We start from the raw sequence: 19,966 nt of genomic DNA, 5'->3' as shown, positions 1-19,966 counted from the left end.
TGACTTTATCCATTTACCCATCCTCCTCTCCCAGACCTACAACATACCTGTAATTTATTCATTTATATTCATGTCTGTCTCCACCCTAGACTGTAAACTCACTGTGGGCAGGGAATGTGTTTGTTATATTGTATTCTCCCAAGTGCTTAGTACACTGCTCTGCACACGTGTGCACAATAAATATGATTGACGGAGAGTCCACCCATGGCTCTATGTTTACAGCTTCTTTCTAGAGCAATGAACTCAGTGTCCTCTTCTTAGAACCCAGCAGCAGGAGCTGTGACAGAGGGAAGCTGGACACTGAATATTTAAAAAACGGACAGGAAAGTGCCTGGCTCTGAAACTGCAACAGACAGGGTACAGACCAGCTGAAAAATGGACTGTCCATTTTAAAACTGGATAAATGATGGTAACAGCATACCCCTCAACCTTTCTCTCCACTGGACTGCCAAGTAAAACCAGCAGGAAACATCGGCACTTTGCCATCCTGACATCCAGGGTCCCGTCTCCCAACATGTTCCATGTGTGCCAGACCATGGGATTTAAGCTGCTGCAGCCTACAGACTCCACAAAATTTTAGAAGGCCCCCCTACAAGGCCTTTATCAACAAACTTGTTGGGGTTATGCTTCTTCATGTTTTGTATTAATATCAATTTATATTTCCCTCTTTTTTCTTAATCAAACCCTGCCCCAACAAATTTTAAAGTTAAGAGCTCCTGGAGGGCCAGAGACTCTATCTCGCCTGTGTAATATTTCCCCCCAATACTTAATATAGAGCAAGAGATTAATAAATATTACTACTACTACTGGTGATTAGTCTGAGATCCTTAGAGTCCTAGAAGTTTTCACTCTGCCACCCTTTTTCTAAAGATGATGGGGAAGAACAGTGAGAAGTAGCATGGCCTAATGGATAGAGCACAGGTCTGGGAGTCAAAGTGCTGGGTTCTAATCCTGATTCTGCCACTCATCTGCTATGTGTCCTTGGGCAAGCAATAATAATAATAATGATAATGCTGGCCTTTGTGAAGTGTTACTTTGTGCCAGGCACTGCACGAAGACCTGGGGTGGATACAAGCAAATCAGGTTGGACACAGTCCCTATGCCTTGTAGGGTTTACAGTCTCAATCCCCATTTTAGAGATGAGGAAACTGAGACCCAGAGAAGTGAAGTGACTTGTCCAAGGTCACAGAGCAGATAAGTGGCGGCACCAGGATTATAACCCATGACCTTCTGACTCCCAAACCAGTGCCCTACCCACTATACCAAGCTGCTACTTCTCTGTGCCTCAGCTCCCTCATCTGTAAAATAGGGATTTAGACAGAGAGCCGCATGTGGAACTGGGACTGTGTCCAACCTGATTACTTTGTACCAAACCCAGCACCTAGTACAGTGCCTGGCACATAGTAAAGCGCTTAACAAATACCAAAATAAAAATAATACTTCTCACGTCACACTTGGAGTCCCTAGCCTGGGGCCTGGGGTGGGCGGAGAGACCTGACTCCAAACTTTCCTTTAGCTTGGGCATGGTTCAGAGATTCTCTGGGGGACACTCTGGCTTTACTAATAACAATTCTGGTACTTGTTAAGTGGTTGTGATGTGCCAAGCACTGTTTGAAGCACTGGAGTAGATACAAATTCATCAGGTAGGACACAGTCCCAGTCTGACATGGGACTCAGAGTCTTAATCTGAAGCAGCAGCGTGGCTCAGTGGAAAGAGCCCGGGTTTGGGAGTTAGAAGTCACGGGTTCTGATCCCAGCTCCACCACTTTTCAGCTGTGTGACTTTGGGCAGGTCACTTAACCTCTCTGTGCCTCAGTTACCTCACCTGTAAAATGGGGATAATAATTTGGTATTTAAGTGGTTACTATGTGCCAAGCACCGTTCTAAGTGCTAGGGTAGATACAAGGTAATCAGGTTGCCCCACGTGGGGCTCACCGTTTTAATCCCCATTTTCCAGATGAGGGACCTGAGGCGCAAAGAAGTAAAGTGACTTGCCCAAAGTCACACAGGTGATCAGTGGTGGAGCTGGGATTAGAACCCATGACCTCTGACTCCCAAGCCCATGCTCTTGCCACTGAGCCAAGCTGCTTCTCTAGGATGACTGTGAGCCCCATGTGGGACAACCTAATTACCTTGTATCCCCCCACCGCTTAGAACAGTGCTTGGCACATAGTAAGCGCTTAGCAAGTGCCATCATCATCATTATTATTATTAATCTCCATTTTATAGATGAGGGAAGTGAGGTCCAGTGAAGAGTGACTTGGCCAAGGTTGCACAGCAGGCATTTGGCACGGCCTCCAGTACCCGGATTCATTCATTCATTCAGTAGTATTTATTGAGCATTTACTATGTGCAGAGCGCTGTACTAAGTGCTTGGAATGTACAGTCTGGCAACAGTTAGAGACCATCCCTGCCCAATGATGGTTTATGGTCTAAATGGGGAAAACAGACAGCAAAGCAAAGCAAAACATAACAAAAACAAGGCAACATGATGAGGATAAATAGAATCAAGGGGATGTACACCTCATTAACCAAATAAATAGGGTAATAAAAATGTATTCATCTAATCGTATTTATTGAGTGCTAACAATGTGCAGAGCACTGTACTACGTGCTTGGAATGGACAATTAGGCAACAGAGAGAGACCATCCCTGCCCAATGACGGGCTCACAGTCTAATGGGGCTAGACAGACGGCAAAGCAAAACAGAGCAAAAACAAGACAACATGATGAAGATAAAAAGAATCAAGGGGATGTACACCTCCTCATTAACCAAATAAATAGGGTAATAAATAATGTATTCATTCAATAGTATTTATTGAGTGTTTACTATGTGCAGGCCACTGTACAAACGCTAGGAATGGACAATTCGGCAACAGAGAGAGACCATCCCTGCCCAACGACGGGCTCACAGTCTAATGGGGGGAGCCAGACGGCAAAGCAAAACTGAGCAGAAACAACATGATGAAGAGAACTAGAATCGAGGGGATGTTCCCCTCATTAACCAAATAAATGGGGTAATAAATAATGTATTCATTCAATAGTATTTATTGAGTGTTTACTATGTGCAGGCCACTGTGCCAAGGGCTAGGAATGGACAGTCGGGCAACAGAGAGCGACCATCCCTGCCCAACGACGGGCTCACCGTCTAATGTGGGGAGCCAGACGGCAAAGCAAAACAGAGCAGAAACAACATGATGAAGAGAACTAGAATCGAGGGGATGTACACCTCCTCATTAACCAAATGGGTAATAAATAATGTATTCATTCAATAGTATTTATTGAGTGTTTACTATGTGCAGGCCACTGTACAAACGCTAGGAATGGACAATTCGGCAACAGAGAGAGACCATTCCTGCCCAACGACGGGCTCACAGTCTAATGGGGGGAGACAGACGGCACAGCAAGACAGCAGAAACAACATGATGAAGATAAATAGAATCGAGGAGATGTAGTCCTAATTAACCAAATAAATGGGGTAATAAATAATGTATTCATTCAATAGTATTTATTGAGTGTTTACTAGGTGCAGGCCACTGTGCCAGGGGCTAGGAATGGACAATCGGGTAACCGAGAGAGCGACCATCCCTGCCCAACGACGGGCTCACAGTCTAATGCGGGGAGCCAGACGGCAAAACAGAGCAAAAACAACATGATGGAGATAAATAGAATCGAGGAGATGTAGCCCTAATTAACCAAATAAATGGGGTAATAATAATGTATTCATTCAATAGTATTTATTGAGTGTTTACTAGGTGCAGGCCACTGTGCCAGGGGCTAGGAATGGACAATCGGGTAACCGAGAGCGCGACCATCCCTGCCCAACGACGGGCTCACAGTCTAATGCGGGGAGCCAGACGGCGGAGCAGAAACAACATGATGAAGAGAACTAGAATCGAGGGGATTCTCATTAACTAAATAAATAGGGTAATAAATAATATAAGCAAAAGGGCCCAGTGCAGAGGGGGAGGGGGCGGCCCCCGGCTCCTCAGCGCGCTGACGTCACCCCCGGCGCGCGGACCCTCCCTCGGTGGCGGGGGGGGGTGGGACGTCGGCGTGGTGACGTAGCACGTCGACGCGGGTGACGCGCGGCGCGGTCCGCTCCTCCTCCTCCTGCTGCCGCCGCTGGGCTCCTGTGCGGCGGCGGGGCGGCCTCGGGGCCCTCGGACCCGGGGAGGGAAGGAGGCGCCGGTCGGAAAGGGGGGCGCCTCGAGATACTTTTTTTCCCTCCCCCCCGGCTTCATTGAGCAAGGTAAGCGACCGTTCAGTCCCGTCGAGGGAGCGCTCCCTCTGCGCCAGACCGCCGTGCCCAGCGCTTGGAACGGACCCCTGCGCCCCGGGCGGACCATCCCGGCTCACGGGGGGGGGGGGGGGGGATTGGAGCGGGGCTGACCGGAGCCTGGGCTGGTCCTTCCCCCCCCCCCCCTCCGCCCCCGGGAGCCTCCTCAGGCACAAGGCGCCGCCGGGAAAAGGCGGAAGGTTACCGAGGGGAGCCGGCTGGGTCGAGCCGGGAGGTAAAAATAAGGGTGGTGTGTGTTAAGAATAACGTTGGTACTTGTGAAGCGCTGACGATGTGCAGAACACTGTTGTAAGCGCTGGGGCAGACACAGGGTTCATAATGGTGGTATTTTTGAAGCGCTATGTGCAGAGCGCTGTGCTAAGTTCTGGGATAGACACAGGGTTAATGTTGGTATTTATTAAGCGCTATGTGCAGAGCACTGTTCTAAGCGCTGGGGCAGACACAGGGTTAATAAGGTTGGTATTTATTAAGCGCTGACTATGTGCAGAGCACTGTTCTAAGCGCTGGGGCAGACACAGGGTTAATAAGGTTGGTATTTATTAAGCGCTATGTGCAGAGCACTGTTCTAAGCACTGGGGCAGACACAGGGTTAATAAGGTTGGTATTTATTAAGCGCTGACTATGTGCAGAGCACTGTTCTAAGCGCTGGGGCAGACACAGGGTTAATAAGGTTGGTATTTATTAAGCGCTGACTATGTGCAGAGCACTGTTCTAAGCGCTGCGGGAGACACAGGGTTAATAATGTTGGTATTTGTTAAGCGCTGACTATGTGCAGAGCACTGTTCTAAGCCCTGGGGGAGACACAGCGTTAATAATGGTGTTTATTAAGCGCTGACTATGTGCAGAGCACTGTTCTAAGCTTTGGGGGAGACACAGGGTTAATAATGTTGGTATTTATGAAGCGTTTACTATGTGCAGAACACAGTTCTAAGCGCTGGGGGAGTCCCCTTGACGCTGTTTAGTGCCATTGTTCTTGTCTGTCCGTCTCCCCCGATTAGACCGTAAGCCCGTCAAACGGCAGGGACTGTCTCTATCTGTTGCCGACTTGTTCATCCCAAGCGCTTAGTACAGTGCTCTGCACATAGTAAGCGCTCAATAAATACTATTGAATGAATGAATGAATGAACACAGGGTTAATGTTGGTATTTATTAAGCGCTATGTGCAGAGCACTGTTCTAAGCGCTGGGGGAGACACAGCGTTGATAATGGTATTTATTAAGCGCTGACTATGTGCAGAGCACTGTTCTAAGCACTAGGGTAGACACAGGGTTAATAATGTTGGTATTTGTTAAGCGCTTACTATGTGCCGAGCACTATTCTAAGCGCTGGGGCAGACACAGGGTTAATAATGTTGGTATTTATGAAGCGTTTACTATGTGCAGAACACAGTTCTAAGCGCTGGGGGAGATACAGGGTCATCAGGTTGTCCCACGTGAGGCTCACAGTTAATCCCCATTTTCCAGATGAGGTCACCGAGGCACAGAGAAGTGAAGTGACTTGCCCACAGTCACACAGCTGACAAGGGGCAGAGTCGGAATGCGAACCCGTGACCTCTGACTCCCCAGCCCGGGCTCTTTCCACTGAGCCACGCTGCGCTTACTATGTGCAAAGCACCAGTCTAAGCGCTGGGGGATCCGAGGTGATCAGGTTGTCCCACGTGAGGCTCACCGTTTTCATCCCCATTTTCCAGATGTGGGAACTGAGGCCCAGAGAAGTGAAGGGACTTGCCCACGGTCACACAGCGGACAAGTGGCAGAGTTGGGATTCGAACCCACCACCTCTGACTCCCCAGCCCGGCCTCTTTCCACTGAGCCACGCTTCATAGGACTGAAGGAATGGTTACCGTGACCACCTCCCCCTCGCCACCCCCATCCATTCCTTCAGGCGTATCGACTGAGCGCCTGCTAGCTGCAGAGCGCTCTGCCCAGCGCTTGGAATGGACAGAATCCCCTCCCCACCATCCCACTTCTTGAGACCCCTCCTCCCCCGGTGGCATCCCAAACGTCCTTGGGTGGACGGTGGCCTTTCGGATTCGGCCAGAATTTTCAGCCACCTCGATTCTGGCCGGGGGAAGGGGAGCTATTTCGGTAACGGGGATCCATTTAAATAATAATAATAATGTTGGTATTTGTTAAGCGCTTACTATGTGCAGAGTACTGTTCCAAGCACTGGGGTAGATACAGGGTCATCAGGTTGTCCCACGTGAGGCTCACAGTCTTCATCCCCATTTTACTGATGAGGTAACTGAGGCCCAGAGCCGTTAAGTGACTTGCCCTCAGTCACACAGCTGACAAGTGGCCGAGTCGGGATTCGAACCCATGACCTCTGACTCCCAAGCCCAGCCTCTTTCCACTGAGCCACGCATTGATCGTAGTATCGGTTAAGCCCTTACGAGGCGCCGGCCACTCTCCTAAGCACTGGGGTGGAGCCAAGCAAAGCGGATCGGACCCGACCCCGTCCCCCAGGGGCTCACGGCCTCATCCCCGTTTTCCAGGTGAGGTAAGTGAGGTCCAGGAGAAGTGAAGCGACTTGCCCAAGGACACACAGCAGACAAGTGGCGGAGCTGGAAGAGAGGCCCCAAGTTGCCTTGTAATAATGTTGGTATTTGTTAAGCACTTACCATGTGTAGAGCACTTTTCTAAGCTGCTGGGTAGATACAGGGTAATCAGGTTGTAATAATAATAATAATAATGTTGGTATTTGTTAAGCGCTTACTATGTGCCGAGCACTGTTCTAAGCGCTGGGGTAGACACAGGGGAATCAGGTTGTCCCACATGGGGCTCACAGTCTTAATCCCCATTTTACAGATGAGGGAACTGAGGCACTGAGAAGTTAAGTGACTTGCCCAAAGTCACACAGCTGGCAAGTGGCAGAGCTGGGGTTCGAACCCATGACCTCTGACTCCACAACCCGTGCTCTTTCCAGTGAGTCACGCTGCTTCTCTAGGTTGTAGAGTTGTAGGTTCGTAGGTTGTCCTACGTGAGGCTCACAGTCTTCATCCCCATTTTACAGATGAGGTAACTGAGGCATAGAGAAGTTAAGTGACTTGCCCACAGTCACACAGCTGACAAGTGGCAGAGCCAGGATTTGAACCCAAGACCTCTGACTCCCAAGCCCGGGCTCTATCCACTGAGCCACGCCTTCTATTTCCAACTTGGTTTGGGCTGTACATGGCTTTCAGCGCAGTTAGGCTTCACATGGGAGGGAAAATGTTCCCAGTTTTTGTTGATTATTTTCCTTCAGGTTCACACTCTCCCCTCTTGCTCTATCCCTTGCATCTTGGAATCAGGGTATCTGCAGCGACGGCGATGCAAGGCGAGATCCTGGCAATGAAGCCTCTTTGGAGCTTGTCCCTTGCCTTCCTTCTCCCCCTTACCCCGTCGTTAGTTGAGAAGTCCCACAACTGCTTCAGTCTCACACTTAGCTCCAAGTCCCGCTTCGGATGGTGGGATCGTCTGCGCCTTTCCGCTGCCGAAATAATTTGCAGCAAATTTATGCATCTTGGAACTCCGGTGGTTAAGTCCTCCCACCTGTGATATAATCTAGGTGCTTTACATAGTCGCCAAGGGATCTCTGAGTCCTTTCTAGCTTGTGACTGTACACGTTCCAGCATTGTGTTTTTGGAGGTGCATCCTCCGACTGTCAGGTTTCAAAATAAGAACTGTGGTTTGATGTCTTTTAAACCAGAGATGATTAAAAAGGAGGTTACTTATTAACATCTTTTTAAAGAAATTGAGGCAAACAAACCCCCGCTCCCCAAGGAAAAAAATCCAGGCTAGTAATCTGAGTTCCGTATTGTCAGAAAAAACACTATGTAGTAGTTCTCCTAGTCAACTATAATGTTATTCCAGTGTTTGCTGCTGAAGCCTGAGATCGCTTTATCATTTCTCAAGTTACTTTATCTTTGGATAGTAGCTCTATGCAGCATATCCTAATGTAACTAATAGGGGTGATGACATGATGGCACGTGTTTCTTTGCTCCCTATTGCTTGTAGCTCATTAAACGTAGAAGTGGCCCACTTTTTTCCGAGTTGAAGAAACTCTTATTGCAAGGAATAATTGTAAACTGAATTTTTATTTCAAGATGATGTGCGAGGTGATGCCAACCATCAGCGAGGCAGAAATTCCTTCAGGAGGAAGTGGAGGAGGCCATGGTTCGGGTTCCCCTTTACAGCCAGATGCGGACTCACATTTCGAACAGTTAATGGTCTCCATGTTGGAAGAAAGAGATCGTCTTCTAGATACCCTAAGAGAGACTCAAGAAACATTGGCGTTGACCCAGGGAAAACTACACGAAGTTGGCCACGAAAGAGATTCCTTGCAGAGACAGCTTAATACCGCCCTTCCACAGGTATGGGTGCTTTGACTTGAGTGTCATTTTCAAGTTAGTCCATTAGATGTTCTTGTTGGGCATGAACTGAGTAAGGAGTCTTTAAATAAAACCAAATAAAAATTATTATTATTATTTCAATAAATAAGACCCTACCTACCATGGTGGGGCCAGCAGCGTTGCAAATGGTAGGCGAAAGCCTAGACTGTGAACTCGTTGTGGGCAGGGATTGTCACTGTTTCTTATTGCATCGTACTTTCCCAAGCAATTAGTACAGTGCTTTGCACACAGTAAGCGCTTAATAAATATGATTGAATGAATGGGGAACGAGAATGGTTGCTGCTGCCCTGGCCTCAGTACATCGGAACGGTGAAGAGGAGAGGCATGGTGGCAGAGGAACCACCTCTTGGCCAGTCTCTTCCTCCTCGCCCTCCACCCCTCCCTCATCCTTGGACCTCAGAGTTACATCTCTTCCCAGTTGTCCCACTTCACTTCCCCCAAAGTTCTCTCTTGGCCACCTCTCCCTGAATCCAACTTCCGTTCTGGTAATAAAATTGATTTTTTGGAAAACTATATGAAATTCCTTTGGATTGGTTCTGGATGCTTTGGGAATGTAGTCTGTGAAAATGTGAATGAACCATCATCCTGTTGGAAAATCAACTCTTTTGCCCACAGTATTTGACGGTGGCAATATACCTGTAGAACTCTAGGATTCTCTTTCCTAACAAAGGAAAATGCAAATTACAGTAATGCCGTCATATAGCTGTGTGAGTTGGAATGGATTATTGGCCCAGTGCCTGAAGAAATCTGGCTAAGGCCAAAGAAAATGAAGAATTTAAATTAAAATGGAAAAAAAAATCTCCACAGCACTGTTACAATACTTGTTCAGGTTATTGATGCTTTCTGCCTCCAGTGCATTATCACACTGACCTTGAGAATGGCAGATTGATCAACTTGGGGGGGTAGATATACAATCATCTGTTTGAAGGCTGTCCTAGGGTATATTTTTACTATACAAGAATTGACATGCCATTACGATGCTTTTGAACTTTTAGGAACCTTTGGGTTTGACTTCTGCGGGAAACAGGACACCTGAATTTGGTGGCCCCATGATAGAAAAATCAAATGTAGTCTTGTATTTTCTTTCAGCTAGCTGATTCTCAGTTGTTTTTAGGACCAGTATTTCAGAGCCTCTATTTTCAGAAATGATAGAGTTAATAAAGAGTACTGTATTTTGTAAGGAGGGGTAGATTTCCACGCTTTTATCTAAGTGGAAGAAGAGTGAATCGGATATGGAGAGAGGCCATCATGCATATCCTGGATGTGCACCTTTATTTTGTTTCCTAATGGAAGTACAAATCTAGCATAAATCTCATATTCATTTGATATTTGCCTGGACACTTAATGAATTAAACTAACCCTAAAAATGATGCTACTTTAGTTAATTCTATTGAAGAATCGCTTTGCCAAGCATTTGGCCATTGTTGAATCTGCTCTGCACCACTCCTATAATTTCAATAGGAATTTGGGAAATTGGGATCTCTTACTCACTGTATCTCTATGTGTGTGTATATGGATAATTCTTTCCCTCTTTCATCCCCAGTTTACAAAATGAGGACAATGCCAAAGAAAGGTTAAAGATCTTGCCCACTCAGCCAGTTGAGCGTGAGGTTGGGAATGGAAATGATTGGAATAGAACGCAGCACACCGAGATACCTAATTTAATGCTTTATTTGCCCCACCATGCTTCTCTTAATGTCATATAGCTTCTCCAAATGACCTTTAATTTCATCTGTCACTTGCCTAGTTACCAGCTTTAGCAATGCCATCTGTAATTTTAGTATAATGATTGTTAAACGCCAATGCTGTGGGGCATATCTTAAGGGTTGTTTCCTTAAATTCACTATTATTTCTTTGAGACTTGGTCCATTTTCATATCTGTCAATAAATCAGTGGTATTTATTGACTGCTTACTGTTCATATAAGCCCCGGAGCTGTGTTGTATTGAAACTGTCAGGTTTTAGTGTTCCGATGATTGAAAAAAGGTAACCCATAATCTTTCCTGGTATTGTAGAGAAGAAATGATAAGGTGTTATTGTAGAGAAGAACAACGATAGTTCAAAGTACATTTTATATAGAAAATATCCTATATTGGGGTCCAGGGATTGGAGTTCTCTTTGGTATTAATAAAATGTTTGGAGCAAGATAGTAATTTACTCACTGGTTCCATACAGTGGGACTAAAAGCATTGTTGATAATGGTAGAGTTGTTTTGAAAATAAAGGAGAATTGGAATACAAGCGCTGGTAGGGATAAGTGGCTTTTTGCTGACTCTTGCCAGGACTTAACAGTCTAGGTCAAAGGAATGATTTCCTTTCTTCACCTTCCCTGAGCTCTTGCCAAAAATGTTGTCTGAATTGCAAACATACATGGAGCTTTTCATGGCACGAGTATTACAGGACCCTAAAAGTGTTTGTGTTCTTGGGACCTAAAGCTTATGCAAAATGGGAGTGTTACTCCTGGGCAGGGGATGTCTCTATCAACTCTGCTGTATTGTACTCTCCCAAGCACTTAGTACAGTGTTCTGCACACAGTAAGTGCTCATTAAATATGATTGAAATTTGTAACTTTGCCCAGCATTTTGTGGGGAAATACAAAGCTTCATTTCTGAATATAAAGTGCATTTTAAAAAAAAAGAAGTTTTAAGGAAATGGTTTTGGACTAGAGAACAACTGAACATTTCATGCTTCATTGTCTACTTGTCAGATGACACCAAATTTACTGTGGAATTTCTTTCAAATTAGTGTATTGACATGCCCCCTGTATTTTGTGGGATGGGCAGTTATTGCTGTTGGTGATAACTTTCTTGAAACAGACATAGCATATATCATGCTGAAAAGAGTGACTAAGAAAGAAGGGGCTGCTTTTCAAAAACAGACTTTTGATTGCCCAAATCTCAATTTCCTTTTCATTTATCTCCTTTAGTTGACTGTTCCCATCAAACTCAAAATGTGGTCACTTGAGTATATTGTGAAATTGACACATTGGGGTGATTCTGATCTGTGTAACTCACAGCAGGTGTCTGGCTGCTTGAAGAGTTTCAGTGTATTTGACCAGCAGCTTACTCAGCTGTTGGAATTGATTGCCTGAGGATTTGAAGTATGCAGAGAAAGTACTGTAATTAGTTATGAAATTTAAATAATTTGTATCTGTAACATTTTAATGCCTGTGCCACCCTCCCCACCCCCAGGCTGTAAGCCCCTTGTGGGTACAAGTCTACCAACACTATTCTGTTGTACTTTCCCAATCGCCTATTACAGTGTTCTGCAAACAAGTGCTCAATAAATGCTATTGATTAAGCATTAACTAGCACCGAACCCTGGAGTGAATACAGAATGATCCATTGAAACAATCCTTTTTTCACAGGAGGCTCACAATCTAGTAGGGGGAGACCAGACAAACAGAAAAGAGAAATGAATTATAGGCCGCAAGTTAGGCTGTGGCAGCTCGTAAAAATACACTCAGTTCTGCTAGAATGTGTGTTTCAGTATGCGTTTTGGCTAGAAATCATTCTCCAGCAACATGATCGTATTTTTGTTCAGCATGCCATATAATTGAAGAAACTGCCTGTGCACATGTGTAAGGCATCAGAATGGGCTTGTGCTACAGTGGGAGGTTTCAGAAGATTGCAAACGGCTGCATTATGAGAGCTAGGTGTAAAAGAATCGATAACTAAAGGGGGATTTAATATCTGTTCCCCCTCCTACTTAAACTATCAGTCCCCTGTCTGACAGGGACAGTGTCAAACCTGATTAACTTGTATCTGTCCCAGGGCTTATGTACATGCCATATAGTAAGCGATTAACACACACCATGATAATTATTACTAAAGGTGCAGATGGGTACACAGTCTTCAGAGGAGACTCTTATGGTGTCCTCAGCTCCACATACAGTCCTCAGCTTCCAAAAGTTACAGTATCCTGTGTAAAGTCCCCCATCTGGGTTGGGGTCTGCACTTCCGCAGTGGCAGGTAGGTAGAAGGAGGCTCTTTGGGGCTTGAGTGGTCGCCACCATACCCCAGAACTTGTAATGCCTTTTGCTGCTGTGGATTTGCAATTCCTGTAAAGTCCTTGTGGGCAGGGATTGTGTCTACCTACTCTAATGTATTATGGTCTCTCAAGTGCTTTGTGTAGTACTCTGCGCATAGTAAGAACTCAGTAAATACCACTGATTGATGGACTGATTTGGCTTTTGCTGTCCTGGCTCCTGCAGAGGGAGATGAGGTCTGTGCTGGGAATGGAGTGGGAGGCATTACCAGTCTGTCAAATTAGTTGTACTTTTTCGGTCAGAGTAAGCAGGCCGGATCTTCTTGTTCTTACTTTAAAGTTAAATTTTATTCTCCACAAGATTCACATTCCTGCTGGGACAGGAGTTTCCCTCTAGACTATAAACTGATTGTGAGCAGGGAACATTAATCCAACTCTGTTACTCTCCTAAGCAGTTATAGTACAGTGCTCTGCACACAGTAAGTGCTCAATCAATACCACTGATGATGACGGTGACCGGTCTCAGTATTTCTGTTACAGTGCAAATATATCTTAGTGCTTAATCTCATTCATACAGAAGACTTTAGTTTTGCAAGAATGTGAAACGCTTCAGTCTCAGCTTTGGTTGTTTATTTGAACTGCATGGACTAAATTCAAGTAGAGTTGTGTATTGAACAAGGCCAAAAATTGCTCTGGAGGATTGATATGATTTTATCACACTTCCTTAGAATGGCAGACTTTGGTCCAATTCATGTGAAAGCCTAAATCTAAATATTTTTGCTCGATTGTTGGTTCTCATTTGTGAACTTTACCAAAGTTCTATATTATTAGCATTTTGTTTTGAGTGTCAGAGTGGTATTGGCAGAGATAACTCTTTCCAGAAAATTCCTTTCTTATTCCTGGCATAGGTCTTGTAAGAACTTTGTTTTGCATGCATTCTTAATTTACTTAAGTATTAAAACACTGGAATTGCTTATATGGGTAAATGTACAGAAGTGACAAAATTAGATCAGTTTTATCTAATTTGAATGGAGAAAAAACTCAAAAAAAAATTTTTCTTATGCTACTTTTCATAAAAATCTGAGGGCAACTCGTGAAAGTAATATTATTTTATAAGAAATCCATTCTTCCTGTTTTTGCTCTTTTTATTTTTGAACAAGGCTTTTATATTCTGTGACTTAGAATATTTTCTAATATTTATATAGGTTATCCAGGTTTTGCAGAATACCTCTTCATTAGTGATAAAATCATCCTTTTTGCTACAATAAATTCAGGACTTGGATTTTACTCTCTAGTTTTACTGGAGAGTCTTCACTTTTTGGTTTCTCCTGTCTTAGCTAAAATTTATACAGACTGAATACTAACTTGATTTGAGTATCACTAATATGCATGTTTGTTGTTGGACAAAACACCAGATTAGAAATTTTCTGGAAAGTTTACTAGTGCTCTCGTGGTTGGGCCTTTGAACCTGAATAGTGGCTTTAGCATCTTTAGTAATAAATCAATCAGTGGTACTTACCGGTCGCTTACTATGTGCAGGGCACTGTACTAAATGCCTGGGAGAGTACAGTGCAACAGAGTTGGCAAAAAACAGTCCCTGCCCACAACATGCTTGCAGCCTAGAGGGGAAGACAGCATTAATATAAAGTGAGGATAAAACTGGGATAACGCGGACAAATTCACAGTATGTACCAAATAGCGGCAATGAATGTCATATGAAAGCTCACCAATTATGGAAACTAAACTTTTCACTACTTTAGCAGGAAATGAGGTTGATTTCTGCTGTACATGTCATAGAGGTTTGTGTATGTGTGTTTTTAAAAACTTTTTTGCCAATCAGTGGTATTTGAGTGCTTACTATATGTAGAGCTCTGTATTAAGGGTTTGGCAGAGTACAGTATAATAGAATTGGTAGATGTGTTCCCTGTCCCCAAGGACTTAGAAATCTAGAAGGGGGGGGGACAGACATTAAAGTACAGAAAGGGGAAATGGCAAGAATGTAAGGTTGTGTACCCAAGAGCTGTGGAATTGCAGGTAGCGTGAATATCATGTGCTTAAGGGGTAGAGATCCGAGTGCATCGGTGACACAGGGGAGGGCAGGTAGAGAAAATTAGAATTCAGGGAAGGCCTTTCAGATGAAATGTAATTTTAGGAGGGCTTTGAACATGGGGAGAGTGGTCTGTCAATATGAAGAAATTACAGGCCTGTGGGAGAATGTGAAGAAGGGGCTAGGCGATGGAGAACAGATTGGTGTTAGACGGGTGAAATGTGTGGGCCAGGCAGTAGTAAACCAGTGATATAAGGTAGGAGAAGAAGAGCTGATTGAGCTCATTAAAGCTGACGGTAATGTGGCTGTGTCCTGAAAATGGCATCAGTGGGTGAATATCTGTAATTTAAGGAAAACTGCATATATTAATATATAATCCAGATTGATATGAGAATAGTGGCTACCTTTTTTGAAAGCTCCTTGAGGGCAGGGGAACATATCTACCAACTCTGCTACATTGTACTCTCCCAAGTGCTTAGCACAGTGCTCTGCAACAGTAAACGCTCAAGAAATAGTATTGGTGGAGTCTTTATAAATAGAAGCTCATGTACATATATGCATTTTAATTTAGTTCTTTTCTAGAAATGGGGCATATTGATGCATTCACTTAATTTGATATGAAAATATTCAGCATTTCAGAAATACATTCTAATTCTTATTTTCACAGTTATATTTAGTCTGAACAGGAGTTTCTTTATGTAGGATTAAAATGTCATGAGAAACAAATATTAGCCCAAAATATGAATCTCATGGTGTGATTATTATTTAGCTGAATTATCGGAGTTTTTGTCATTAAAGTGATTAAATGTTCTGAAGACTTTCAAATGCAGAACATAGACACTTTCCCAGGAATTTGGGCAGGAAGAGAGCGAGACTAGTTTCCAAGTTTGGCAAGAGGAACTCGCTTCTGTTCCTGGCTTAGAAAACTCACGGTCCCGCTGCCAGAGGAGCTTCAGCTCTCCTGCCACTTACCAGCCACTCCTGGAGATTAAAAAAAAAAAATGTTGGTATTTGTTAAGCGCTTACTATGTGCCGAGCACTGTTTTAAGTGCTGGGGTAGACACGGGAATCAGGTTGTCCCACATGGGGCTCACAGTCTTAATCCCCATTTTACAGATGAGGTAACTGAGGCACCGAGAAGTTAAGTGACTTGCCCAAAGTCACACAGCTGACAAGTGGCAGAGCTGGAGATGGCAGGAGCGGCTGAGGCGTGACTCTCTCTGGGCACCCAGAAAAAGGAGTCGGAGCTTCCTCTGCTGTCCTACCTGACTGTCTCATTCAGCTAGTCTCCCCCTCTGCCTGGAACCATCTCCTTCATATCCAACAGTCAACAGCTGTCCCCCATCTTCGACGACTGCTGAGACCACATCTCGTCCAGGAGACCGTTTCTGTTTAATTTCTCATCCCTCCAACTGCCACTTCGATACTTTCACACCACCCACACACTCAAGTGCTCTCAGCCATTTTTTTTAATGGCATTTAAGTGCTTATTATGTATCAGGCAGTGTATTAAGTGCTGGGGTGGATAAAAATTAATCAGTGGACACAGTCCCTGTCCCACGTAGGGTTTATAGTCCTAATCACCTTTTTACAGATGAAGTGACTGAGGCACAGAGCAGTGAAGTGACTTGCCCAATGTCATACAGCGGTCAAGTGGCGGAACTGGAATTAGAACCCGCCGACCCTTAGCCCAGTTTCTGCTTCTGGCCTGGAACGACCTCCCTCCTTTAATCCGACAACCACTCTCCCCCTGCTTCAAAGCCTTACTGAAATCACATCTCCAAGAAGCCTTCCCAGACTGTGTCCCACTTTTCTTCATCCCCCACTCCCTTCTTTGTTGCCCTGACTTGCTCCCTTTGTTCTTTCCCCCTCAAGCCCTAAAGCACTGATGTACATATATGTAATTTTATTTATTTGTATTGATGTTTGTCTCCCCTACTGTAGACTGTGAGCTCATTGTGGGCAGGGAATGTCGCTGTTTATTGTTGTATCGTATTTTCCCTCGCATTTAGTGCGGTGCTCTGCACAGAGTAAGCGCTCAGTAAATTCAATTGAATGAATGAACGAACCCAGTTCCTTGTGACTTCCAGGTCCATTATCTATCCCTTAGGCCTTATCGCTTCTCATCGTGTAATACACATGTACATTTCGTCCCCCATCGCTTAAGCAATAACTCATGTACATACTCCGCTTTTTTCTCCGTCTTACAACCTTTTATTTTAGAGCTTGCCTCCCCTGCTAGATTGAAAGCCTCTTTGGCAGGAATCATGGCATTTAATTCTATAAACTTTTAGTACAGTGCTCTGAACCCAGTAGGCATCCCATAAATACTACTGACTGGGGCTTGGGGAAAAGAGGCTACCTCACAGCCGCACAAATAGCTCAACTGCTGGATCGTGTTGGTGGCCACTGTGAAGGAGACCTCTGTATCTGCCCATAGCAGGATCCTGCCACGTGCCCTGCCAATGTGCCAAGCAGTCCATGATGAGGGTGGCATACTGCCAGCTTCTCTGTAGCCAGGGTGATGAAGTCAATAGCGATCCAGATAGTAGGCTTGCAATGCTAGATAGTAAGAACTGAAAAAAACCTTGATTTTCTTTTTTTTATTTTTTTTTACATGTGGGCATTCCTTTCTTATCCATATATTACCTTTCTTTTGAAAAATGTTTAAAACAACTTTGTGTGTTTCAGTATGGAGCAGTGTGGCCTATGGCAAGGGCATAGGCCTAGTAGTTAGAGGACCTGGGTTCTAACCCTGGCTCTGACAGTTGCGTGCAGAGTGACTTTGGGCAAGTCACTTACCTTCTCTGGGTCCGTTTCTTCATCTGTAAAATCGCGATTCAGTGCCCGTTTCCACCCCAGGCCGTTTACTTAGACTCTGAGCCCCCTGAAAGACAGGCAGTCATTGATTTATATCTACTCTAACTTTTGGAAAAGTACTTGACGCTTAGTAATGCTTACCAAGAAGCAGCGTGGCTCAGTGCAAAGAGCATGGGTTTGGGAGTCAGAGGTCATGGGTTCCAGGTCCGGCTCCGTCACTTGTCAGCTAGGTGACTTTGGGTAAATCGCTTAACTTCTCCGTGCCTCAGTCACCTCATCTGTAAAACAGGGATTAAGACTATAAGCCCCACATGGAACAGCTTGATAACCTTGCATCTATCCCAGTGCGTAGAATGGTGCTCGGCACATAGTAAGCACTTAAATGCCATTATTATTATACCATAATAATATGCAGGCAACTGTGTGACCTATATGCATAAGCCTTCTTATATTAGGAGTTTTCTTTGCAAAGTGAGTGTTTTAATCTAGTTTTGTAGAATACTTACTAGCTTGAATCTGCTATTTTTAGTTAATAGGTTTGGAAATGCTCTGAAGTCTGTTTTCCCCCAGATGTGTACTAAGTTTATGCCCTGACTAGTGGCTTTTAAATTTGAATGTAATCTTGCTTGTAGGGTCGGGTCCTATCTAGTGCTTGCTTGGCTTTGCTATCCATATGCTTGGGTGAAAAGGCTGATATGAGGAACAGTCTTAACCCACCCAGTTTACCTGATGCAGGATTAGGATCTCAAAAAGTCTCCTATCTTCACCATTTTTATGAATATACCTTAAGCAGGATTTCTTGGTGAATTTTTTAGTGTGAGATTTAGAGATGATTGTAACAAAAACATCCCTTCTTTGAATGTTTTGTGAATAGGTTTTGGGTATATTTGTATCATTCCCAGAAGTTAACAGCAAATGAGTACACATAAAAGCAATCAGGTTGTTATTCATCAGTTTGTCCACTTTTGTGTTCTGTCACTGAGCTTTGTGGCATTTCCATTTCAAAGTGAGTTTTCTTTCATTTTGGTATGGACTACATAATTGGCTTGTATTTTAGTATAATAAAGGACTAATTGAATCATATTGGTTGATAAATGCCTAGTAATTTAGAGACTGGACAAAATGCCTCTACTAGCTCTGTCTCTCCCTCATCCCCAGGTTAAAGTTAAGCAAACGCTTTGTTAGGCAGTTAGGACTGGAGTTTCATACCCTCCTTTCTTTCCATCGATCCTAATCTTTATGGAGAGGAAACAAATGTCATACAGTGTTACTCAGCTGGATAATTTAGCCCTTGAAATTTACCGCCCTTTTCAGAACATATATGCTCTCAAAACAGGTTATCTTTATTCCTTTCTTGTAAGCTTTTGCCAACAGTGGTGATGTCAGCTTTGATTTCAAGAAATAACTTGCCGAAGGCATTGAGTCATGCAAATAAAACTTTCAGAACTACCTGAGGTGGATCAATATTTTAGGGATCTGTAGAAGATGAATCCAAAATGGGCTCCAGCACACTTGGGAGTAAGTCTTTTTTTCTATTTTATGGGAATTGAATTGGGTCAGGAAAATGGTTTAAACTAGGTTCTTCATAGCAAATTTCTGTTTGAATATGTGGCCACTGAAGGCAGAAGCCATGATTTTTACTGGTGGACACGTTCTAATGGAAAGGTAAAAAAATTACATGATTTCCATATGTGAATTTGGGGTTATTGATGAATGGCATTAACCAGATAATGTCAGGGGGATTGGATCCTAGGACCTTTTGTTGCAGTTCAGCATGGTAGGGTGAAAATCATTAGTTTGACCTAGTGCGGTAAAGTGGTGGGGTTTTTTTGTTTTTTTTCCTGAGATTGAATCTGAATCTCTTAATTAACCCGAGTCCATATGGTTAGCTTCTGCCCAGGGATACTGGCAGCTCTGTGTTTCCTCACTACCAGCTCTCCTGACTCCAGGGAGGGGCCTGAGACCACCCAGAAATGCAGTGAGATGAGGGCAAGGCTAGGCAATGAAAAAAACTATCAGGATCTCTTCTCTAGAGTATTTTTCTTACAACACTTTCTTCTCAGTAATGCTCTGGCCTCCACCCCTAGTATCCAGTGGGCTTCTGGCAGTGGGCGTGACGGAGGGTGGGAACAGATTTTGACCATTGGAGCCGGCGACAGCTAGTCCAGTGTAAATATATGCCCTCTGACAGTAATTGTGTTCTGGTGGGAAAATTGCATCCTAGTAACCATTGACTCAGTGGGTTAGCGGGTAGGTGGTTCAGAGTAGATATCGTGTCTAACATTTTTCAGTGCAAATTCTTAACTCGTTCACCAATAGCAGAATGCTTTTTACATCTCTGCCACTTAGAATTTTTTTGTGTCATAGCATTCTGAAGTTTGCAGAAACACAAAATATGCCCTATTCTGCCATAATAGTTTGTTTT

General features: G+C 44.2%; 1 protein-coding gene across 8 annotated transcripts in view; it reads left to right on the top strand.

Moving 5' to 3' along the window:
* Positions 1-4,150: 4,150 nt before the first annotated feature.
* PPFIA1 (PTPRF interacting protein alpha 1) overlaps positions 4,151-19,966 on the top strand; it is a 110,062-nt gene continuing 94,246 nt past the window's right edge. For all 8 annotated transcript variants that reach the window (XM_029059609.2, XM_029059610.2, XM_029059611.2 and 5 more), the window contains exons 1-2: positions 4,151-4,251; positions 8,384-8,650. In XM_029059609.2, the coding sequence (XP_028915442.1) occupies positions 8,384-8,650 (267 nt within the window). In that variant the 5' untranslated portion in view covers positions 4,151-4,251. The remainder of the gene's footprint in view (positions 4,252-8,383; positions 8,651-19,966) is intronic.

This window comes from Ornithorhynchus anatinus, chromosome 3 (genome assembly GCF_004115215.2).
Source record: "Ornithorhynchus anatinus isolate Pmale09 chromosome 3, mOrnAna1.pri.v4, whole genome shotgun sequence".
NCBI classification, from domain to species: Eukaryota; Metazoa; Chordata; class Mammalia; order Monotremata; family Ornithorhynchidae; genus Ornithorhynchus; species Ornithorhynchus anatinus.
The sequence above is the reverse complement of the archived record's forward strand: the minus strand, read 5'-3'. Positions and strand labels throughout refer to the sequence as shown.